Source organism: Caretta caretta, chromosome 13 (genome assembly GCF_965140235.1).
Source record: "Caretta caretta isolate rCarCar2 chromosome 13, rCarCar1.hap1, whole genome shotgun sequence".
Lineage (NCBI taxonomy): Eukaryota > Metazoa > Chordata > Testudines > Cheloniidae > Caretta > Caretta caretta.
In genome coordinates, this window is record NC_134218.1 from 28,484,547 (window position 1) to 28,509,550 (window position 25,004).

Sequence of the window (25,004 nt, forward strand, 5' to 3'; positions counted from 1 at the left end):
TCCCTGGCTAGAGCATTGCCTTGAGAGGTGGAAGATCCCTCTTCAAATCCTTTCTCACCCTCAGGCTATGGGGGAATAGAGCCTGGGTCTCCCACATCCCCAGTGAGTGTGCTGTCCACTGGGACCTGCCTGCAACTGCTGCTGTTTTGTGTGGAGTGAGGCAGGTGCCAAACTCATTGTCCCAACAAGTGACAGGTACCTGAGCTGCCTGCCTCCGGGGGGCTCCCAGCTGTGGATCACTAGCAGAGATCAGCCCCTCCCTGCAGCCCTGACTTAGGTGCCAAGCTCCAAGAGAGGAGCAGGATTTACGACTCACCCCTGGCATTGGCATCTCCCGTTTGCTAGCTGAGGTGGCCCTCTGGCTTTCATGGGTGGCATTCTAAGGCGCCGGTCCCCATTCATTGTATAGGGAGCCGTGGTGCCTAACTCAGGCTCTGTGGCTCCCAGTGATGTTCCTGTCATTTTCTAGGGGCCTGAAATGTCGGTGTTGCCATGCTCAGCATCGCAATCCTGAGTGCCTTGTAGATCCAGGTCTCAGATACTATAGTGACGAGCGCCATAGAAAAGCCCATGCAGAAATTAATAACTCTGTCTTCAGAGCAGGGTTTGAACAGCGTGCAGTAAATAAGACCTCAGGTTACACACTGAACAATGAAGATAGAACAGAATAGTGAGTAGCGGCTCATTCAGGGAACACTTTTCACCCCATGGACTGAGTGTGTAAGAATATAATCTGGGACCATGTAACTAAAGACTGGCTCCTCATGTATACACACACACACAAGGGGACTTACTTAAGGTGGCACACGAAAATCTTAATTCTGGAATTTCCTACCTTTTGTGTACTTGACTTTGCAACCTTAATAACGTTCTTTTAAAGTAGTTACTTTTTGGGGGTGTGTAATAATTTACACAAGCTAGGTGGAGACTTGTGGGGCTCTGCTCTGTGAGGGGGAGGAGAAGCAGGAATGATGGGGCAAAGTTAAGACTGGGGGGGATTTCCAGGTTTCCTGAGGGTTTGCACTAACTGTTAATTTTCCCATTTGCCAATTGTTTGGCATTTTAACACCGCTCTTTGGAACGCGTTGGTTTATTTGCACCTCACATTTCTCTCAAACTTGGTTGTCTTTGGGAGCTCTACTTAGAGGCTTGGTTTTGCTGCGGAAGGGGGGGCTGATGCAGGGGGCTCTCTGGCTGCAGGTTAGGCTGCCCTTGGGAGCCCTCGCGCTGGGCTGGCTTTTTTCTATGTTTCATGACGGATTCTTGGAAACAAGTCCAAGCGGTTATTTAGTGCAACACCCAAAGCTGCCAAATCCATGCCCCTTTAGCAAAAGGGCCTAGTGCCCACGTCTTAGGAGGAACTTAGGATCCTTCCAGCAAAGGGGCCAAAGGAGAGATGGCAGGTCCCAGGCGCAGAAGCTATAGGAGTTGGTTGCATTTGGCCGTAGACGTTTCAGGCCTTTAACACAAGATTTGGGGTCCTGCTGCACCGCGCCCCTCGCCAGCCCGCCCGCCCCCACTGCGCCGCTCTTGCCCAGCTGCTTGTGCTGCCCTGGTGCCGGTGTTCAGCGTGCAAACGGCTTCTCTCCTTGACCGCAGGGCGGGGGTCCAGGCCTGCCGCCCTGTCCCTTGTTTTCTGTCCCCGCACCCCTGGGGGCGCGGCGTTCAGTGCCCGTGCTAAGGCGGTGACTAGCCGGGGCCTGCTCCGTGGCTAGCCCCTCTGAGGCTGGGGCCACCCCCGCGGCACTCCGGGGAAGGGCGGGCTCCCCACCGAAGGCAGCGGTTCCGCGGGGGGGGCTGGCAGCAGCCCGCGCCCGGGGGCTCCCGGCGAGCGGAGAGCGGCGCGCCGCGGAGCGGAGCAGCTGGCTGGCGTGACCCGATCCCCGCTCGCGGCCAATCAGGCGGGCGTGGAGGCGGGCGGGGAAAGTTGCCCGCTGGAGGCTGGCAGCGGCCGGAGCATCTGGGAGCGCCAGGGACTTGCTGAGCCCCAGCCCCAGCCCCAGCGCAGCAGCCCCGGGGCCGGCCGCCGGAGACTCCCGCCGAAGGCGCCGTCGCAGGCTCCAGCCCTCGCTGGACCGGCCGGGGGCGATGCTGGCCTGCGCGGAGATGCTGACAATGTGCCGGCTGTCTGCCGAGCCCACCCCCGGCGCCGGGCGGCCCCCGCAGCCCCGCGGCCAGGGGCTCTCCCTCCTCCTCGATGTAAGTCGGCGCGGGGCGCGTCCCCCCTGTGCGCGGAGCGGGGCGAGCGGGCAAGCAGCGTCACGGTCCCTCCCCGCGGCCCCCAGGTCCGGGGGGCTCAAGCCCAGGCGAGCCGGAGCCTGGAGCCGGCGGCCGGCTGCGGGCACTGGGCTGGGCTGGGAGCTGGCGGGGTCCCACAGGGCAGGTGGAATGCCCCGCAATGGAGACTTCTGACCGGGGCTGCCCCCGCGCAGGACCCTGCGGGGGAAGATGCTGGTTTAGTTGCTGTGACCCGTGTGTGTGTGTGTGTGTCTGTCTGCACACACCCACCATGATGCGCACCGTCAACGACCTGTGACCAAGGGGCACCTGCAAAATCTGCCTTCAGGAGCACAAGCAGGCAGTGGTGTGGGCAGAACAGGTGTGTGAGTACAAAGGACAGAGAATTGTGTCTTTGCATCCCCACGTTTTGCGTCCATGAGCTAGGTGCCCGGGGTTGAAAATTTGTCCATAATGTGCAGTGCCATCATTTGGACTGGGAAAGAATGGGGAAATCCTTGCTTTCTCCTACGGAACAATGAGCAGTTCCTAGCATTGTTCCCTAACAATACACACGCCTATTTCATCCCCCAACTTTGCAAAATGCTACTAACTCCTCCATTTGAGGGCAAGCTTTGCGGGGGGGGGGGGGGGGGGTGTTGTTTTTCTTCATTGTCATGCAAGTAGAATAGTACGTGTTTCTTTTTCAATCGGTAGCCTGGGAGGAGGAAAGCAGATTTTGTTTTTTTGGGCTGGTCAATTTTCATGACCAGTTTGGAAGCTTGAGCCCCAAACTGAATTGTGTAATGTAACTAAACCTACAGCTGCTCCGGAGGTAAAAGTCACCAGAGCGTGGTTTAAAATCTCAGCCGGGAAATCTGTGTTAACAAAGGTTTATTGTAGCTGGCAGTTACACACTTAATGTGGGTGATGAAGGTTTTCGAGTCCAGCTCCAAAGAGGACTGCCAGCTGGGAAACATTTGAAAGTGTCTTTGCTTTTAACGTGCTGTGTTTACTGCAGAGTTGTGGGTATTGTCTGATCATTGTGTGCCCTGCCTCTCCCTCAGAAACTAAGAGTTAAAAGCAGCTTTGAAGTAATGATCTGACTTAAGGCTTCCAGGCAGCCCTCCGATGCTAGGAGCTGGCTAAGAGCAGCTGTTTGGGCTTCCTGCAGCTGTACCTGCAGTGGAGAACTTTCTGTTGATATCTTTCATCTTGACATTCAAAGCAAAGAGCCCATTGTGCGTGATGCTCTGCTCCCCTGAGTGTACGGGAGAGACATTAACGGAAACCCCTGTGGCTAATGGTACAAAAGTGAATTGTATGAAATGTTTATGAAGCCAGATGCTGGAGCTCTCTGGCTCCTTGTGAGAGGTCTCCATACCTTCACACCCGGGCTTTGCCAGTTCAGCCTCCACTGCTCACAAGAGCAAAAGCCTTTAGGAACAAACAGCCAATTGGCTATTGTTCCTTTTGGCTCATGGATCTTAGTCCTCAGTCCTTTCTCTTGAATTGTGTATGCTGTGGAACTGCTTCCTACTTAGACAGTAGCTCGGAGCTGTGGAAACCACTGCCCAAGGCATTGTCTCCTCCAGAGGGTCTGACGGGTACCCCCAGAGTCAAATGTGCCCAGCTGACTCTTAGAAATGTGGCCTTCTGTGGCCCTCTGCCTGTGGCTACACGGTCACCCGCTGGGCTTTGTGCAACTGAGTCACCAACAAGAGACATCGCTCTGGAAGATGTAACTGAAGTACCAGCCCTAGTTATGGGTTTGGATTGATTTTTTCATTTTCAGACAAGCAGCATTTCAGCTCCCGGCTCTTTGCCTGGCTGTCAAAGTGCTGGTCACTCCTGTTTCAGGCAGAGGCCACCTCTCTCCTCCTCCCCTTTCCGAGCAAGTGAGGAGCCCTTCCTCGGACTGAAATCAAGCTGGTGGTGGGGTGGCCCAGTAGCTAGGGGGAGGGTTTAATGCTGATAGATGGAAATGAAATCGAAGCTTCGGCCCTTCCCTGAGGCAATTTATAGCCAAGGTAACCACCAGGGACAGAGTCCAACAGGAGGAGCATGACTTGCAGGTCTTTGGAGCACTGCTGGGTCTGGAGCACAGTTAATCAGCATGGCTCAGCCAGAACCAGTGACGTCTGACCAAATAAACTGTTCCTGTTTGCACCAGTAAATAAATCTGCTTTGAAATTTGCTTTGAAAACTCTAAACAGAGGATAGACAGGGCTGAGGAGGTGTTATTACACTGGGAGCAGGGTCAGTATGTCTGTTGTGACAGGAGCAGCTAAGTTTCTGGCTAAGAGTAGAGTAGACATTTGGGCTGGGATTTGCAATGGACCCTAAGAGAATTGGGTGCCCAAATCCCAGGTCAGCTGAGTGCCCGATTCCCAGGGCTTCTTTGCAAATTCCAGCCTTTGCAGTTGATTTGCAACGTTAGGTGTTTGCAGCTGCGCACATATATTTGCAGATGTCTAACTTCCCGTGTCAGGTGACCACATGTGGGAGGTTGGTGCTCAGGTACCCTTGAGATGGGCACAGTGTACAAGCCTGTATAGAATCACATGAGTTACCATATGTAAATACCTGCATGTAACTGTCCGTGCTGAACTTTGAAAATCTGGCCCTATTTCAGAGAGAAATAAAGTGGCAGAGAGCAGTAGAGAGCAGTAGACAGCAGTCCTGACAGTCCCAAGTGTTTAAAAATAATCATGAGTCAGACCTCCAAATATCATATATAAATAATGATAATAAATATTGGGTCATTTTTAGTTTGTATTCTGGTTTCAGATCCTTTAGGGATCATGTTTTCAAGCTTTTCTCTGCAACCATGTGGGCAAGAAACTCACTTTAAAAAGGGCTGAGATTCTCATGTAGTCACATGACTCCAGAAGCTGGGGCTTTAAGGAAAGGCTTTAAGTGAGACTCATGATAAAATTGTGAGAATTGTCAAGTGCAACTGTTTAAAAGTGACACCCACTAGTGCTTGTCTAATCTAGATGCTAAAATATTGACATGCTGTCTGTTTTATCCTCTGGAATTACACCCCCTATTCTAAACATGTCATGAACCAGTTGAAATCAATCCTATTTGCTCAGGTACGGGTGTCTGACAGACACCTCAAAGACCAGGTGTGGCCCAGTGACTTATACCATCCATGGCTCTCTTTAATATAGAAGTCCTCTTATGGACGTGGCAGATCCCATCATGCAGTGCTCAATCTTGATCTCAGTAGCAAGGGTGCTCGTCTCAAGGTGGAGTATTGCATGTTGGGAAGAGTAGTCTCCGAGGGAAGTAATTTAGGTGTGCCTCTGAGACTGAAGTCTGGGTACCCTTTTGCTAGGCCAAGAGCATCTGGGCAGCTTTTAGGGTGAAATCTGCAGTTCCTGTGCAAAGCACAAGTCAACTTGGGTTGCATGGGGGATGTCATCCTCCCTCCACCCACAGGCAGGGTGCCAGATGTGGATTTAAACCCCACTGGGGGTTAGTGGCCAGTGGGTCTGTACAGGCAGCAGCCCCACTCTCTCTGTGCCCTTCTCCTTTGGTTCCTGTCCCCCCAGCCCCCAGCTCCTGGGAGAAGAACCCCCACTGAACTCCCCATCCTTGCATGGCTGCTCCGCTTCCTGGGCTGCGCTGCCGAATGTGATCATTTCACACCATTTGGCTCGTCAGGAGTCAGAGGGGCCAGGAGCAGCGACTGCTGCCCAGCAACAGGGTGCCGATGGAGAGGCCCAGCCTGAGTACGCCTAGCTGCTCATCTCAAAGCCATCGTCACTGCAGGTTGACTTTGAATGGCAGCTTGCTGTGCCAACCATCAGCTTCGGTGGGGCTATTTGTGTAGTGAGTGGCTATGCACCCTGAGTAAGGGTGGTGGAGTCGGGCCCTACAGAGGGTTGAGATTGGGATGGGAAAATCAGGGCCGAGGCTGCACAGCTGGTAAGTGGCCCCTGACTTTACAGCTGTGAGAGCCTGTGTTTGCAGTTTCTGTCCTGGGGACAGTCACAGGGAGGGGTGAGGGGAATGTCTGAGGCATAACTCAGGACCATCCCAAGGCAGTGGTATGTTTGCAGAAGGAAGCCATAGGAGTTCCCTTCCTCTCTGCTCACTGCTCCCCAGCAGCAAGCACTCAATAGCTGCCCACCTGGGAGTGTATTTTTCACTTCTTCATCCATTTTGCTGTGGTTTGCATTAGCACTTGCTAAATATTGGCCAGGTTGTGCCTGTGCAGGTGATGGCTTCCCCCTTGTTTCTCCCAGGCAGGGGCTGGCCGCAATTGCAGCCCTTGCACTCCCCTAAATACAGGACTGCAAAGTGTTAACTACACCAGAAAGGATAGGCAGAAGGAGGGGGTCATGGCTGTCCCCTCCCCCATTGCAGTGACTTGGAGAGGAAGGAGGTTCCAGTGCTTAGGGCTCTAGCCAAGACCAAGGTTCAATTCCCAGCTCTGCCACAGACTGCCTGTGTGACCTTGAGTAAATCACTTAGTCTCTGTGCCTCAGTTTCCCCTCCATATAATAGGGATAATAGCTCTGCCTTACCTCACGGGGTGTTGTGAGGATAGATCTATTGGGGACCGTGAGGCACTCAGCTACTGCAGTAATGGGGCTTTACCTAGATAGAGTGCACAGAGCGTCCTCTTAAGGAGCAGGAGCTGCACTCCCGCAGCACAGGTGATCCAAGCACCAGTCACCTTGCTTTGCAGCTTTCAACCCTCTCTGTGCCTTCCCCTTCACCTCATCTCTAAAGCAGCTGAGAGATGGGTGGGTCACCCCTGGACTCCTGCACTTTCCTTCCCTGCCTGGGCATCAGGGCAGAGCTCTGTCCTGTATGTTTGTTTCAGAACAACCTGTGTGTTCCAGAGAAGGCTGGCGTGATTAGAATCAGAGCGAGAGATCTCAGCCAGTGCTGGGGCAGTAGCTTGGCCCATTGATTTCCAACTCATTTTGCACCTCGCGTACCTCCCTGCCCTATCCGACATCCGGAGTTCTTGCAGTGCGGCATTTGTAGCTGAGCTTCCTATAAGGGAAGATTGTACGGAAACCTGAGGCACTTAACTTAAGCTGGAGCCACATCTCTGACCTGGCTCTGGCTGGAGGAGCTTCCCAAGGAATAAAGGGGGAACTGAACTAAGGGAAGTGATAATGTGACAAGGAACTTCTTGTCTCTAAATCCAGCTCCTATTCAACTGGGGTGAGCATAGTAACTCGCTTTTCATGCCTCCTTAAGAGCTTAGGTGCCATGAGTTTGCAAGACAGTCCAGTTCTCAGCAGACCTGGGCATTGAAACAGCAAAGATGCCCAAACTGATGCTAATTGGCAGTTTCATTGGGGAGGCTAAGGATGCATTGTGCAAAACAAAGACCTCTCTGCCCCTAGCCCTTTCAGCTCACGGTTGTGGGGTGTGAGGCCTGTGGACCTATTCTGTCATAGGATTTCAGTCCGTAGGACTGTCGAGCCAGCGTCAATGACTGCACGAAATGTTCAGCTGGATGGAGCATTTGAAAAGAATGGTCTGGCTGGTGAATGCTGCATGCCAGTAAAAACCCTCTGGGCAGCTGCTGTATTACCAAACCAGTTCATCAGAGCACCATTAGCACAATTAACCCCCGAGGCACGAATCTTGTTACCACCAATCCTAGAAGCATCCAATGGCTGCCCTTGTTCTCATAGCTTCCCTTGGACCTTCTGTTTGGTTTCTCTGCTCATAGGTTAGTCCCAGAGTCAGGTGGGAGGATTTTAACACTTCCACTTTCAGCACTGAGTAACTGGACAGCTTCCAAACAGCTTCGCTGAGCTTGGCTGTGAGCAAGAGCCTGCTTCCTTCCATGTCTCCTCCACTGCCAGCCTCACAGATCAATACATGTCTGCATCTGGAATGATAAGCAAGAGCGTGATACACATGAGAGGTACATGTTAATACACTGCTAGTCTAGAGCCACCTCTCACGGTGCGTCTCCAACACTTTACAAACATCAGTTAAATGAGTATCACGACCTACCCCTGGGGTAGATTGAGACACACGACGGTGCTGGGTAGCTAAGTGTAACTGTAATTATCCCTGTTTTACAGATGGGGAAAGCAATGCACAGGGATTTTAAGGGGTGTGTTTATAAAGGGTCTCTGCTTGTTTGTTCCCACATGTCTGCATGCAAGCAGATGTGTGCTTTAAAAATTCTAACCTGCGTGCACATGCTTTCAGTTGGCTGATCCCTGTAGTGCAGATCCACACACCTGTGCCCTCAGAGGTCTTAGACTAGTGACTGGCAATGCACACAGGAGGTGACTGCACCTGCCAGGTGTGGCTGCATGCACGTGCATGTGGAGAATGGCCTTTGAACATGGATCCTTAAATGACTTGCCCAAGGACACCCTGATTTGGCCCAGGACAGCCAGGAGTCATTAGCTGTCCCTGGAGTTGGACCCAGAAATCGTAGTCTCCTTCTCTCTGTGTTACAACCCCCACCACTCCAGCTGGTGCTAATTAACACCTTGTTTGCATGCAGTCTCAACAGAGGCGCCAAGGACTGAACGGGTCCATAGAGAAGGAACTGTCCTATCAGCCATAGATTAGTTCCTCCAGGTCAGGACTGAGGCCCACGGAAAGGCAGCCTGTGGAAACCTGATCCACTGTGGACTATACCAGGTTTAAACAGAGGCCATTAGTCTCTAAGGCTTCCCAGCACCTTTGAAATCAATATAGTTCTCACACACACACACACAAAATGAGGAGTCTGCCTCCCACTCACTTGCTCTTAGCCACTGGACATATCGGTCTCCGAGATTACAGAAGATTGAAAATAAAGAGCCCCCCTTTATTATCTCTGGGACTGAAAGGGCGTCACCCTCCATCCGTCCTTGAAGTGACACCCTGAGCTCCATCCTGCGTGGGTGAAAATTCTTATCGTTTCCCTGCGGCAGGCGCATTGAGGCCTGGAGGGCAGGCTTAGCCCAGGTGCCGCTGAAGATAGATACACCTGATGTTCCCTCCTGTAGGCCGTGCTGGGGAAGGATGGAGGTAGAGGTCAGACATATCCTATGATATGTCTGCTTCAGCCTGCCCGGAGCCTTGGCCAGGGCTGTGTTCATGGCTCTAGCACAGTGGGGCCCTGCGAGGAACTGTTTGCTACTTCAGCAAGCGACTGCAGCCTGCAGTGTATCTGGCAGGCTCCTTTGTTGTGAGCCTGATGGTGCCCGTTAGAGAAGTGAGACCCCAGGACAGAGGGGTGGGCAGACGAGGGGGGCCAGACAGTGGATGGAGGGACGGTGGATGCAGAGTCTGCTGAAGCATCAGAGGCCTGAAAGCCACACCAGGATACTGGATTCCTTAGACACAGAGAGAGACAGCACAGGGCTTGTGCAGCGCGCTAGGCTGGCTCCTTTGTGCTTTCCCCTGTAAAGGTACTAGAGGGCAAGGGCGAGAGGAGAAAGGAGCGAGGAGAAGAGAGAGCAGACTTGAAAAGAGGGGTCAAAAACAGGGAGTGGAAGAGGAAGGAAGGCAAGGGAGGGAGAGAGGATTTAGAGATGAGACACCCCCTACCGCACCAGTCGTTATCCATCACCTGAGACATGCAGGCCGCCCAAAGCACCGAAGTAGCCTTCCCCGCTGACGTTCATCCATTGAATGGCCTTGGCAGACGTGCAGAACGCTAGACACCAGAGCCTCCTGACAGCTTCCCGCTGCCAGCTTGCCACCCACTGCCCGCTGGCTCCCCCTACCCCCTGCTGTCTCCCCGCTATCCCCCGCTGTCTCCCCCTACCCCCTGCTGTCTCCCCCCCATTCCCCGCTGGCTCCCCCTACCCCCTGCTGTCTCCCCCCCATTCCCTGCTGGCTCCCCCTACCCCCTGCTGTCTCCTCCCCATCCCCCACTGGCTCCCCCTACCCCCTGCTGTCTCCCCGCTATCCCCCGCTGGCTCCCCCTACCCCCTGCTGTCTCCCCGCTATCCCCCGCTGGCTCCCCCTACCACCTGCTGTCTCCTCCCCATCCCCCACTGGCTCCCCCTACCCCCTGCTGTCTCCCCGCTATCCCCCGCTGGCTCCCCCTACCCCCTGCTGTCTCCCCGCTATCCCCCGCTGGCTCCCCCTACCACCTGCTGTCTCCTCCCCATACCCCACTGGCTCCCCCTACCCCCTGCTGTCTCCCCGCTATCCCCCGCTGTCTCCCCCTACCCCCTGCTGTCTCCCCCCCATCCCCAGCTGGCTCACCCTACCCCCTGCTGTCTCCCCCCATCCCCCGCTGGCTCACCCACCTCCTCTGGCTCACCCCTTGACAGCTCACCCCACTGCACCCAGCTTAGATTCTTAGTGACATAAATAACAAGGGTCAGACTGGCTGCTCTGCAGGCTGTGTGCTCCTGGGTCCAGAGGCTTGGCATGGCCAGGAGGAAGCAGTCATCCTGGGAGAGCTGCCAGCAGTGCAGAGGGTCAGACTGACAGCAGGATTTATCCAGCCAGCTCAGTAACAGCCAGAGCTCATAGTTAGTGCGACCCCACTGCTGTTCTTTAATAGCACATTCCGGGGGTGCCCAGAGGTCCCCCTGGGGAGCGGGGTGTCCTCCCGCCAGGCAGTTGAACAGATGTGTAGGTAGCTATAGCTTCTGCCCTGAGGGGCTTGCAGTGTAAGAAATCCTCTCCCGTTTGCTTGGTTTATTCCAGTCAGAAAGCTGCTGGAGGAAGCTGCTTGATGCCACAGGCGTCTCGGGGAGTGACATGAATCCAGGCGTCCCTGTTTGCTCCCTCCCCTGCCCCCTGCACCTAACTGAAGGGATTTTAAAAATGAGCCAGTTGCGGCCAACACAAAAGGCAACGACAAACCGTCCATGAGCTCAGCTGAGGACATGCTGGCTCGGAGCTGGCAGCGTGGTGGCTTCACGCCCCCAGGAAGCCCAGGTCATCCGTGCGTCCAGCCGGGAGTTTAAAGGCCAGCAATTCTGGGATGGGCGTGGGCGAAGAAAGCAGGCCACTCTTGGCACCGGAGAGGATGCCAGCTGCATGCTGGTAGGGGGAGCTGGCAGTAGGTGGTGCCATGCAATAGCAAGGGAGGCTGGAGAAGGTGCAGGGCTGCCAAGGGACAGGGAAATAAAGAGGGGGTTTACTGTTTAAATTGGATCTAAATGCCCATGTTTGTGGGTGGGTTGTTGGAGCTCATTCCAGTGCGGCATGCTGAGCTCGAGGTGAGGAACGCATGCCAACAGGCAGCAGGCCCGTTTAACCTGACCCTGGCAGGCCTCTCTCTGGGCTGCTAAGGCTGATGTACTCTGGGGTCCTGCGCCAGCCCATAACCCAGAGGCATTGTGCAGGCAGAGTGCACCCACGGCAGAAAGGCTGGAGTCATTCCCAAGTCTGCGTGGCTAGGTTTCCATTCTGTCCCCTGGCCCCAGCAGCATGTCTCACATAAATACGTCCTCACAACCCACTCCTAAGGGCTGGATTCTGGCCCGTACCCTGGGAAGGGTGGACGAGGGGCTGTGCAGCGGCCGGAGCCCTCCAGAGGATCTGACTGAGCCAGCCAAGCAAGCCCCCTGCCACCATTGCAGAGAGGTTCCTCCTCTAGACCAGCCTCTGCCCTCTGGTGCAGAGAGAGGCAGAGGCAAGTCCTTTATCCTAGCCTCACCATGCCCCCTTTAGGATATGTCTGCTCTGCAGATAGGAGCGTGATTCCCAGCATGGGTAGATGGCATGTAGCCAGGAGGTCCAGGCGGGCTTGCACGCAGGCAGCTACCCCCAGCTACACTACTATTAGCGCACTAGCTTGAGCAGAGCTGGCCCGCGTCTACCTGAGCTGGGAACCATGCTCCCAGGTGAGCACAGACATACCCTTAGACAGCTCTAGGATGACTAGGCAGGAGCAGAGACTGCTCTCCCCAGTGGGACTGGCCACACCCTACACTGGGGATTGAGGGAAGGGGAGTTCCTTGCATTCTATCAGATGTCACTTGGAATGGTCTCATTGTCCCCAGGAACATCTAATCCTCTTCTGAACCCTGCTGAGCTGCCCCAGTGCAAGCAGTCCAGGCTGGGCACTCCCCTCATGGGCTGGCTGGAAACCAAGATTTCCAGTTCATGGAACAGTGTGAGTTTTATTCAGAATGGTTTTATTCCACATCAGGATGAAACCGAGACCTTGTGACATTTTTTGCAGAGAGCCCCTCACTGTAGAATAGCCAGTAGCCCAGTGATTAGGGTACCCAGCTGGGCTGTGGGAGACTCAGGATCAAGTCCCTGTTCTGTCTGGTTCAGGCACCTAAATATCTTTGAGGATCTGGACCCAGGAGGCCTGCAGACTATCCCACGCACCACCCATCACTTGGGAGGCAGCTGATCAGTCACAGGTGGTGTCGAGCCCACCGCCCTTAAAGAGCCATCCCACCCTGTGACACTGACCTGGATAGACGTGGCTTTCACAGATCCCTGAGGTTTCCAAGACACTCAACAACCTTTACAAACCATGGGCTGAGTTTTCACAAGACCCCTGACCAGACTTGCAGGAGCTCTGCACTCAGAGTTGGAGCCAGATTTCCAAAGGAGTTCAGCCCACCACTGCTCCACTTTTTGGAAAATCAGGGCACTAATTTGGGATCCTCTGTGGGAGCTGAGCTCTTCTGTACAGGGAGGATCCCCGGCCCAGATGTGTGGCTGCACATGGTTGACGGCTCTTTGTCAATAGCCTGAACAGATCAGCCTCACATGCCGCAGGGGAGCAGAGCCGTGCAGGAACGAGCCATGTTTACAGAATCACTGTTCTTGATCATCGCTGCACCCTGAGGTCAGTCTTCAGACAGTCCTGGGATTCCCTTTGTAGATCAGAGAAATCCAAGTCTTCTCAGGAAAGAGGTGAAAGGTGGCACTGTGCTGGAGGCTCAGCTTTTGCTAATAGCCTCCGAAAGACGGAAGAAAGCCTTTCTCTTACAGCCATAGGCTTTGAAGTGTTTGGCATGTTTACGCTGAGACAGCAGAACCTTCCAGCTGGTGTGGTGGCAGAGACGCCCCACTCAAATCGTGCACAGCAATAGCAGATGGGATGTCCATACAGGACGGCCAGGGAGGTTTTTTTCTAATCTTTTCCCTGTTCCTCCTTTTCTGTAATTTTCCCAGATGACCTTTCCCTCAGCATGTTCTGCCCGTTTATCAACAGGGAGATTCATTAAGGCAGCAGCCTGTTTTCCTCACTGCTTTTGAATTCTGGTTTCTTGAATGCCCAGTGTTCTGCACAATGGGTGGGATTTTCCACAGCTCCTTAGTAGCCCCTAGAAGTGACTTTCCTAGGGCACTTTGGAAGATTGCACCCAACGTAAAGGTCGTGTCCTAGCCTCATGTGAATCCTTGCCAGAAGTTTTACACCTATGAACTCCCCATAGGGGGAGGGGAGAGGATCTGTGTGCTCGCAACTCTGTTCTCTCCTTTTCTTCAAGTGTGGGGAGTTGGGAACTTCTCTCCCCCCCCGTCCCTCCACCCAAGTATGGACAGCACTGAAGCCTATGGCGTACAGAGAGGTTTCAAGGATCATTTTATTTATTTTTGGAAAGCACTTTCTGATCTTTGGATAAAGGAACTGATTGAGTTTGAAGTACCGTGTTTTTATTCCAGTATATTTCCACTTCTGAACATCTCCAGTGCCTGGGAGACGTTTCTGCACTCCAGCGCTTCAGCACTAGGGACTCTGTGTGAAATCTCACCCTGTTGTGGCTGCCAGCCCTGGGCTCTGAGAATCCAGCCGAGTTCATGCATTGTTCTTAATGATAAAGGTTCTGCATTCAGCGCAATTCTGCTGAAAATGTGAGAGCGCGAATAGAATCCAGCTCGCTGTCCCAGGGCAGGAAGGAAACAGATGGCACTAAAAACCTCCTTTCCTCCCTAATTCATCAGGTCACTTGACTCTGAGTGCACATGGGGAGCAGTTCACTTGAGCAAGATGGTGCCAGTTTAGTCACTTTCCTGACCCTTCAGAGAAAATCATTGTAGTGCCTGCCTGGTGCTCTCCCAGGCCCGCTTTACAACCAGAAGACAAACTAATGAGCCCAGGCCCCATGGGGTGGGTAGAGCTGTGCTCCTCAGCCACTGTACCAAAGTTATGCCAAGGCTGCTCCTTTCCTTGAAATCCTTTCCTTGTTCTCTCCCTGCCCCTCTGTTCATTGTCCATCGGATCTAAACCTGGATTGTTAAGGCTGGCTTATCTTCCACCCACTCCGCCAGAATCGGCCCTGACCTCTCTGTTGTTATGATTAAGTCAGAGATTTTCCTTTCTGTGCTTCTCAGTCTCGCTCTCTGGCTCTTTGTCAGACTCTGGGATGTTGCCTTGCAGAAATGTGAGTTCCTCTTTTCATTCCCTGGAGGGATCACGCCTGAGAGTCCAGGAGCTGAGGATGTGATCTCGCCCTGTGGCAGCGGAGGAGCTCCCAAGGCACTGAATAAATTCATAGGGAGCTTAACAAAGAAATGGCTGTTGCTTCAGCACTTGCTCTCTCCCCTTCAGCATCTTTAGTCTATTCAATTGACAGCTTCTCAACGCAGGAACCGGGGCTGTGGCTGGCGGTGAAAAGTACCAGATAGCGGCTCTGGAGGGAGACTCGGCATTACCTGCTTTGAGTGAAGGCAGCAGCAAAAGCATCTAAGGGAGACTATCTCTTAAAATACATGGTCCTATTACAGGATGATGGGCCCCTTTAAGAGGGGGCAGGGGTCCAGTGCACCTGTGACTGATTACCTGCTGCTCACTTAGGCTTAAGGGAAAGCACCTGGGCCGTACAAAGAGGGAAGGAGGAAGAGCAGGCTGGGGCTCTCCCCCAAATGAATAGGGGTCACGTTGTGGATGATTGTGTGCTTTGGGTTAAACACAGGAGAATTAAAGTGTCTGGGGAGAGAGTCAATGAAGCACACAGGGAGGTCTCAGAATGGGGAGCTGCTTTGGGGATTGTAATTTTCAATCACGGGTAGGCGGGGCAAACCCCAGCACACGGATCCCAGGTGCAGGGGACTGGATGAGTTCTGACTCCCTGTCATGGCCTCGGGGAGCTCTCACTCCCCGCCGTGGGCCCAGGGCCATGGTTGGGGCACAGAGCTTCTCCAGTCTTAGGGCCGCAGGGGCGGGGGAGAGAAAGGAGCAAATGGGTTGTGGGGGCTACAGTGGGGGAGGGGGGGTGCAATGGGGCAGACCGTGGATGGAACAGGCGGGGCCACGGGGGAATGGGAAGAATGGGGTGGGGTTGTGGGTGGGGCCACAGGCAGAAGGGGCGGAACGGGGGCAGAACTGCAGGTGGAAGGAATTGGGAGGGGGTCCCCACTTGCTCTGGCCCAGGGCCTCACGAACCCTTAATCTGCCTCTGGCTGGGACATAACAGACTGATGATGGGAAACATTGATCCAGAGCCACTATGGTGAGCCATCGGGTTAGTACAGCCATGCGATAGGTCAGGGTGTTGGGGCTCTTCCCCTGACGCGCTGTGTGACCTTTGACATGTCACATGACCTCTTATACCCGTTCTACAGTCGGGCAAACAGCAGCCAAGTCGTGCTTCCCACCGTGTTGTGTGTCATATGTGACATTACTCAGAGTCCAGGAGCTGAGGTTATTACCAGCCCTGCAAACGAAGTGCCGCTCCCATAGCACCAGGTCTTTCACTCGGTCTCAGCTAGGGCCCAGTCCTGCAAGTCTTACTCAGGTGAGCCTCTCTCACCCATACATGAAGTGAGGGCACCACCTTGCATGAGGAAAGGCAGCAGGATTAGGCCCCTACTGGTGAAAAAGGCTGAGTATTCAAACCAAACAATTATTTTTAAAGGGGAAAAATATACCAGCTTCAGGAATTTAATTTAAAAAAGTAACTTCCTTTAACAACCCCGTCCCGCCCACAGCACTTAAAATAGAATCTTACAAAATGGAAAAAACGCACTTGCTAACTGCCTAGCCAGGGGCTAATTTGGGCTGCGTGTAGAGGATTGCGATTGCCATTCTCTAGGCCATTTGAAGACATCAAGACAGCACTAATTAGGGTTCCTATTATTAGTGTGCTTTGTTCTCAAGGAATCTAGCTGCGATAGGATGGCAGGTTATCATTTCACCTGTCGGATTTCATCCCTGCAGTGGCTCACAGCAAGGAAGGCCTCATGCTTCACATGGGGGGCTGGGTTTGTTTCTCACACCCAGCCTGCACTCTAACAGAATTATCAGCTGTCAGACAGGTAACGAGGAGAGACAGCATTTGATTGTTTTTATTGACCAATACATGGGTTGAATGCCTAGCAAGCACAGGCCCCATGTAACATCCCGAGAGGCCTCGGGATCGCTGTCTCCGGAGGTTCTTAAGCTGTTGCTTGATTTTTCTTTTTGGGAAGTGGTAAAGAAGGGGAAACAGGCAAAAGAGGTTCGTCCGCCTGTTGTTGTATCATTCCCCAGGTTAGCACCGATGGATGGATTTAAAGGGAGGGGCTGTATTCGCAGCTGGTGTAGATTGGCATTGCTCCATTGACTTTAATGGAGCTGTGCCATTTTATACCCGTGGAGTATATGGAGATTGGAAATAGGCACTTGCCTCTGAGCTCTGAATCCTGCTCAGGGCTCTCTAGGGACTCAGTTAGTCACAGATTAGCCCTAAACTCATAGATGGTTTCTGGCGTGATGTGAATTCAAAATCTGCTGTACAAAGGAGGAGACCTGTAGCTCCACCAAAGGCAAACTCCTTCCTTCCTCCCCTAACTCCTGGCAGCTGTTCTGAGCAGGGCAGGATCATTGTAAATACAACAGCAAGACTATGGGAGAGCCTCCCTGCTTCCAAAGTGACTTTCACCCCAATGTTCAGGGTCTGCACAACAAACATGCATCACTTAGATCGCATTTCAAGGCTTCCTAGGCACAGGAGGCACTGGGGTGAGTTCCAGGGTCCGTGGTGGTGGTGATGGGAAACTGGTCTGGTTAGTGGCTGAAAGGTGAAAGAGAACTGATACATATACATATAATAAAATAGGTGCTGAGAACAGGGTTAATAAAAGAGATGGGCCTGAACCAGACAGATCAAGTCTTGCGGTGCTTGGATCCCTGGGGGAGGTTTGACTCGTTGTAGAGTGATGGATCAGTTAGAGCATTTGGATCTGGACTTGACCTTCCCCTAAGTTCAGGTGCAGTTATCTGTCTGGGGACTCTTGTATCTCCCTCGCCACAGGGTCCGAGCACCCCACAAACATGAATGAGTTTATCATCACGGCCTTCCTGTGATAGGGAAGTACATCCTTACTTTACAGAATGGGGAAACTGAGGCACAGAGTGATTAAGTGACGAGCCCAAGAACACAGAGAGGGTCAGTAGCACAACCAGGAATTGAACTAAGTTGTAGGCTGGTATCCTAACCACAAGACCAGCCTTCCTGCTTAGAGCTTGTTAGGGCTCAGATCTAGCTCTAGTTAATAAGACTTTGCACATACAGCTCTTGTACACTGGGAGTGTCTCCAGGCACCCTGCAAACCTCACTGTAGCACCCTGGGAGGTGCTGTACATAGGGTTTACCAGTTGTGTTTGACAGACAGAGAAACGGAACCACAGAAAGATGAGGTGACTTGGTCTGGATCTCACAGTGAGTCAGTTGCAGAGCCCAGGAGTCCTAGCACCCAGTCCTCTCAAGTAACCAGTAGGCCCCATTCCCCTTCTGGAGGACGAATCAAACCACCTGGAGAAAGTTTTCAATTTTCTATAGCTATTCTGCATCACCCTACAGAATTGAGGAGAGACATCTACCCCTGCTCTGGAATTCTACGGGGTGGTTAATAGAGACCCATGGAGAGGATTTCATTCTCTACTGAGTTCTGTAGGGTTTTAGGGCCATTTCACAGGCTTCTAGAGAAATGTCTATAGAAAGGCTTCTCTATTTGATGCCTGTTCCATTCTAAGGCTTTTTTCCCATGAGGATCCTTCTCATATCAAAGGGCTGTAGACACAGAACAGTCTGCAGTGTGATCAGGATGCATCTCTGCGAGCCCTGGCTCTTTGCACACAGTCAGGCTCCTAGCCTAGTCTCACTCCCTAAAGGGATGCAAACCAGAAGAGAAGGCAGTTGCCAAGCCAATGTCTGTTTAATAAGAGGGCAGCAGGCTGTGAATACAAAGGACAAAGAGCAACTGGTATGGTGATGCCAGCAGTTTGCTAGGTGATGCCACCAGACTGGGTACAGTTGTCTTGGCAGTTACTCAGGTGCACCCATGGGAAAGAGGTGGAGGAGGGAGTTCAGCATTAAAAAAAATCAGCAAGAGAGAAATGAGAGCCGGAAAAACCAGCTGATGTGGGGCAGATGCTGCCAGGTTCTCATGGCAGGAAGGGCCTTTGCCAGGTTCTCATGGCAGGAAGCTGTCCTGTGGCAGTGATGGCTCGCACTTGCCGAGCAGCATCACGAGCACTGGGCCAATCACTGATTTTTGGGATTGGCGGCAGTTTTGTAAAAACCAAATTTGGTTTGGGGCGAATCCAGTTCTGAAATTTGTTTTGCATGTTCAGTGAATTGAAAGAATCCATTGCGGGTCCGTGCCAGAGCAGGGGTTTGAGCCGGAGTTTCCCACCCCCCAGGAAAGCAACCTGTGCCCAGAGCTCACGGGTTAACTCCCCTGTGAGGTGTGCACTGGACAACAGGTGAGGTAAACCACTGGACCACCACAAAGGGAGAGCTGAGTGCTTCCCTGGGGGGCGTGGAGGGCTCCCCTGGAGTCTTGTGGGAGCTCTCCCTGTAGGGGGTGGAGAGCAGTGGGGGGAGGCAAGGGGCAGGTGGGGGAACAGGGCTTTTAAAGAGCCACTTTGTTCCCCTTTGTGCGGAGGAAGAGGGTTGAGGAGAGCACAAGCTGGAAGTGGTGTGGGAGAGGCAGTGGACGGGTGTAAAGCTGGATCCGGTACTGACGGTGGTTAGAGCAGTCTGAACGCCTGGCCCAGGGGTGCATCCCCATTGGGACCTGGAGGGAACAAGCAGAACGATCCCTTGGCCCACAGCAGACGAGCCTCCCTCACAGCTTCTTCCACATGATGCTGGGATTTCAGGGGCGGTCTGGGAGAGGATGGGATTTGGGGTGGGGTAGGCAGGGAGCATGCGGAGCAGCCTGGATTGCAGGATGCACTCTGGGGGAGGCCAGGATTTGGGGGCTGGGTGGGGAGCTCTGGGAGAGGCTGGGAATGTGGGGGGCTGGATGGGGAGCTTTGGAAGAGGCTGTCAATGTGGGGGGCTGGGTGGGGAGCTCAGGGAGAGGATGGGAATCTGGGGGGCTGGGAGAGGAGCTCAGGAAGAGCCTGGGAATGTGGGGGGCTGGGCAGGGAGCTCAGGGAGAGGCTGGGGATGTTTGGGGCTGGGTGGGGAGCTCAGGGAGAAGGTGGGAATGGGAGGGGGCTGGGAGTGCAGGAGGGTTAAATGGGGCATGGTCCATGTTCTACTGTTCCCCTGCACAGGGGTAAATTTCCCCATTCTGCTCAGTGCTGTACCAGCAGTGGCAAACCACTGGCATCTCAACCAAGAAAGGGCCTGAGTGAGGAGCTAATGCTCAGAGACATGCCTGGTAATGCTCGTTGATTAGCACAAATGGGTTAAGATAGCTGGCGTGGGAAGGCACAGATCCTTGCTCCTGAAATGCATGTGTAATTAAACGTACGTACGTGTATGTGTGTGTAATAACTCCATGTGCTGAGCTCAGCAGAATGGAAGCTGCAAATGCAAGATACAGCAGTGGCTGGGTGCAGACCGCTCCCACTCTGCGGCTTTGGCATCCAGGGGAGAGTTTGCTTTGACTCCAGAGAACAGGCTTCTGTTGTGTCCTTTGTGACCGCCATAAATAAAGCCCAAACATTTACTCAGGGAGGGAAATGGGTTGTGGGCCACAAGTCCCCGCACCCCTCTTTAATCGCTGCATGTGGACAGGATCCACAGTGGCCAACGTTCCACCCCCCGGCTATGCACCTCAGAGCGGCTGAGGCCAAACCGAGAGCTCCCCAGAGCAGATGGATCAGAGGTGTTAGCCCGAAAAGAGGAGACGCTTTGAAAAGATCAAACGTGGCTGTGAAGTTTGTTAGCTGCATTTGTGCCGTCCTCTTGGACCCCCTTCAATCCATGACTCCCAGCATTAAAAACCTCCCTTTTATTGACTCTCACGCAGCTCAGCTTCAGTAACGCAAGTCGTGCAGGGAAAGTCTCCTGTAGTTCTGGCTTTCCTAGCACACAGGAATGAGCACAGTGAACTCCGGGAGATGTGCCAAAGCTTTTTGCTCATTCCTTAATCACAGACATCGGCATGGCTGCAAAATAGCTCTGAGCTGGGGGATGGCGAGGAAAGGGCCGAAAGCGGCAGATTTAGCCATTGCTCGACCAGCTGGTCTGAATTTCTGACCTCAGCGACCCCCCCCCCCCCCCCGCGATGAGAATGTCCTGCATGCTGCCCCCAGACTCTCACATCCTCTAGATCCTGGGCCCTCCGGGGTAGGAACTGACTTAGTCCTCTGGGTGTGCAGCACCCAGCACAATGGGGCCCTGATCCCACCTGGGTATTTTGGGCTCTATCACAAGGTACATATTGACTATTACTAATAAATAATAATTGGAAGATTCATTAAAACAGTACTATTCTTACTGCTCAGAATAGTAGCACTTTCCTTCAGACGATCTCAAAGTGCTCTGCAAAGGAGCGTAATGCCATCATTGCCATTTTATAGATTGGGAAACTGAGACATTACAAAGGGATGTGATTTGCTCAAGGTGACCCAGCAGCAGAGCTGGGAGGAGAACCCAGCTATCCTGAGTGCAAGGCTGGTGCTCTAGCCACTAGACAACATTGCTTCCAGGTAATTCAACTCTCACCAGCCTGTACAGTGAAAGAGGCTGTACCTCATCTGCCCTCACTGCAGAGGGCACTGCAGAACACAACCAACAGCAGGTGCATCCCCACGGGCCCAGAGACCTGGAGGGAACAAGCGGAACGATCCCTCGGCCCACAGCAGTTGAGCTGGAAGCCAGTGCAGACTCTGGACGTGACACTTTAGTAGGCCTGGTTCCATCACATACAGCCGAGTGCTTGTGTCTGTGGCTGGAGACTAACTGGAAGGTTTGGGGGGCTGTACAAGCCGGCACTGCGGACGTTCAGAGGGTTTTTCTGTTGTATTTGGTCTTAAATGAAACTCGTTTTCAGGCTGATGCTGATCAGTTTGTAGCTTTCAGTTTGGTTTGGAGCGAGAGCTCACTTCACCTGCCCAGTGCATCTGATTTAAAATAGGAATGAATTGTTACTCACAGTTCTATCATCCATGTCAAAGGCTCTCCGGGGAACCTGATTGAGATTGCTTTGCCACTCACTGCATTGCAGCTCCCCTGGGCTGGAGTGTGGTATATGTTTTACATAAAAAAGCAACATAGCCGAGCAGGCTAAGCTTGGAAGGCAAAAAAAATATTGTGTCCAAGTCAAATGACAGGGGGAGTTTAACACAGGCAGACTGTGATTACCTACACTGGACCGTGCCCGGGACACGGCAGCCCACACCCCACTTCTGTGACAAGAGCCACCATGCTGCATTAACAACACAAGTTTCGAGTGGCCATTCTGTGCCATCGGCATGACGGGACCTCCTGCAGCATAGCACCCTTAGGCCCTCTCCTGAGGCATAGATGTGGGACTAACTCGGGGAAAGGGGCCCCCTGCAGAGTCACTGCAGCACGTAGGTGTGCCTTCACCCCCCAATCCAGGCACCTACGCTGCCCAGCTGGTGTGCCTGCAGAACAAGGTGGGAGGGTGCTGGTGCTCAACCAGCTGGTTCTGCCCATGCTCTGGCACTGGCTTAACACCTTGAGCCCAGCCCCGGGGATCCTGGCCTGGCTTCAGAGGTTAGCTCTGGAGTTCTTTGGGCCAGGACTGCACTGGGTCTCTGCAAGGGTTTCGAGTCTTCCCATGGAGGAGCGGGGACAGGGCCTGCTCAGCCTTTGCAGCCAGGTCCATGTCTTCCGTCTCCAGGCCCTGCAGAGACTACTTTATTTGCAGATAGTCCCGCATGGAGTACGTTGGCATACGCCTTCCTCTGCCGCCTCCGAGGGCTCCGATATGATGGGCAGCTCTTTTTTCTTCATCCGGGGGGTCTTCTGTGAGACCTCTCTGAGCTGCTGGTCTTCTACCAGGACCTCCTCTGGACCTGGAAGCTGGTCTCGGCGACAAGGTCCATGATGACTGCTGAGGGGGCAGATCTCCTCGCAGAGCCCCTGATACACAACCCCCAGCTCGGTGTGCAGGTGGCGGAGTCCCCCTCGGTGTGCCGGAGGGTGGTCCTGGCAGGAACCACCCGAATTGGAGACCTTCTGGACTACGTTTTGGGGGACTGGGTGGATCCCCTGGTGCTCTGTAAGTGCACGGGGCTCGCCACCCCTCATACTCCCTGGCACCTACTCCAGGAGGTGAGGGCAGCCTTACCGCCCACCTCTTGGGCCTACCTTGAGTGGGTCCTGCAGGAGGGTGCTCCCTGCCCACCCCTGGCCCTCCAGAACTTGTTATAGGCCCCTTGCCGCGAGCCCCCCTGATTCCCCTTGCATTACTTGCACGCAGTCATGCAGCCAGCTCGTTTCTGAATCGCGCCTGGGGAACAGATGTACACCTTTGTGCACCACACGTTCCGTTTCCTCACCCTTGTATCTGGCCAGGACACCAAGTGGTGGGACCTTCTACCACCTGTGGAGGGTGAGGAACCCTGGTGGGTCAGTCTGTATTCCGCCCTGGTCCCATGGCCCACCGGGGATATCAGCTGGCTGCTCCTTCATGAAGCCGTGAGCACGGGCTTGTATCTGGCACGGTTCACCTCCCTCCCTGACAAACGCCCCTTCTGTGGCGTCAGGGAGACCCTTCTCCTCAGGTTCTGGTTGCAGTTTTCCCTGCACCTCCTGATCTATGCTTACTCCATCTGTGGCCCCACTTGTCATCCTCCTCCTGGTGCTGGCCAAGGTGGCCGTCTATAAAACCAGGAGGAGGATGCTGGACAGGGAGGTGTTCTGTGACTATGGGACTATTTCCATTCCTCCCTTGGTTCACGTATCCGGGCAGAGTTCCTCTGGGCCGCGTCCACTCATAGGTGCTGGAACTAGGGGTGCTGGGGCTGCTGCAGCACCTCCTGGCTTGAAGTGGTTTCCATCCTATCCAGGGTTTACACTTTGGTTCAATGGCCCTCAGTCCCCCCACTGTACACACTATTCCAGCGCCCCTGCATTTGCTGGCTCCCTAGACACCTTTGAGGAGCAGTGGGCACTGCAGACTCTGCTCAGTATCCCCCTCAGGATCCCTGATTTTGAACCTGTAACCTCACTCCTGTCCCTGGTTTATCATTTGTTGTCCCCCAGAGTCATTTGAGTTCTTGGCTCAGTAGCTCCTCCCCTTATGCTGAGGGAGGGGCCTTCACCCTGGGAACTCAATAGGTGCAGAACATGGTCGTGCCTTCTTTGCTCACCCGAATGTGCACTCAGTCCTGCAAGCCATCTGTGCCCAGAGCTCCCATGAACATCAGTGCAAGTTCCATGCCCAGGGACACATGGGACTGGCCCTTGCATTTGCATGTTGCCTTTGTGATTCTATTGTCCCTGAGACCATGAATGCAAAATCAGAAAAGATCAACATGCAAGAAAGCAAAGTGGAGAGAGCCCCTCCATCCCCCACCTGGGTGGGGCTTTGCTCTAAAATCCAGAGAAATCCCCAGTGGAGGAAAATGCAGGTTTCCTTATTGAGTGGTAGGCTGGAAAGCTCCAAAGTGCACCAGCCAGTCCTAATGGGTTCTGAGAGAGCACAGAGCAGCACAGCCTGGCCTGACTCAAATCCTGTATCCCCCAGGTACCTATTACCTAACACTGGCAGGATCTGGGCTAGTTTATATCCCTGAGGCAGCACAAGATGGGGAGGAGAGGTGTGTGTTCTGCTGCAGACTGCATCCTTCTGCTGAGGCTCTGCACACTCACTAAGGGGGAAGCATGATGAGGAGTGGGTAAAAGCCAGGGCTTTGGGAGTGTGACCAGCATAATAAAATCCCTCTCCCCGGCCACAGGACAAAGGGCTTCTTAGGGGAGAAGCTGCAGAGGTTCCTACAGGGACATTAGTATAGAGGGCAGGAATGCATACGGAAGCAGGAAACTCACAGTAACTCAGTGCTTGCCCCAAAAGAAGGGGAATGTAGAGAAGTGAAAAAAACATTTCAAAGGGCTAAATTCTGCATCCAGGGGAGCTCTTCACCCATTTATGCCAGCAAAGAATTTGGCTTGTGACGTCTAAATGTTCTGTCTGGTACCTGAGTTACCGCCACAAAATCTGGGCGTTCAGATGCAGAGGGCCTAGTTCATGCACGGACGCAAACAACAGAGATAATGATGGGTATAAAAGGGACCAGCACACTTTCTACTCATAACTGGCCTCTAGTTCCCAGGTTCATTCCTAGAGACCTTTTAGAACATAGGGACAATACTTGCTGGCCTCCAATCTTCTGATACAGTACCTGGTTTTAACAAGAAGTCGCGCAGACCAATAATAGACATCGGAAAAGCAAATTGTAACAAACTCTGCAGAAGATTCAAGAAAGAGGCTGAGATGGTTTGGACACATGTCAGGAATGGACCATCTGGGGCAATACATGCCAGAGTGCAAGGAACTAGAAACAGAGGAAAACTGAGGATGTGTTGGATAGACCTGGTGAAGAATGACATGGAACCAAAAGATTTAAACAAGAATGAAACTGTGAAGATGGTACAAGATAGAAAGTGGTGGAAAGATTTCATTTGGCCCAGTCGTTGCTGTTGAGCTGATGGATGGGAATCAAAGAGATGAAA

At 53.3% G+C, this 25,004-nt stretch overlaps 1 protein-coding gene across 3 annotated transcripts in view; it reads left to right on the forward strand.

The window, feature by feature from the left end:
* Positions 1 to 1,709: 1,709 nt before the first annotated feature.
* Positions 1,710 to 25,004, forward strand: part of NECAB3 (N-terminal EF-hand calcium binding protein 3) — a 112,723-nt gene continuing 89,428 nt past the window's right edge. The window contains exon 1 of one of the 3 annotated variants that reach the window (XM_048820278.2): positions 1,710 to 2,199. In XM_048820278.2, the coding sequence (XP_048676235.2) occupies positions 2,089 to 2,199 (111 nt within the window). In that variant the 5' untranslated portion in view covers positions 1,710 to 2,088. The remainder of the gene's footprint in view (positions 2,200 to 25,004) is intronic. The other 2 variants (XM_048820277.2, XM_048820279.2) reach the window with 2 other exon arrangements.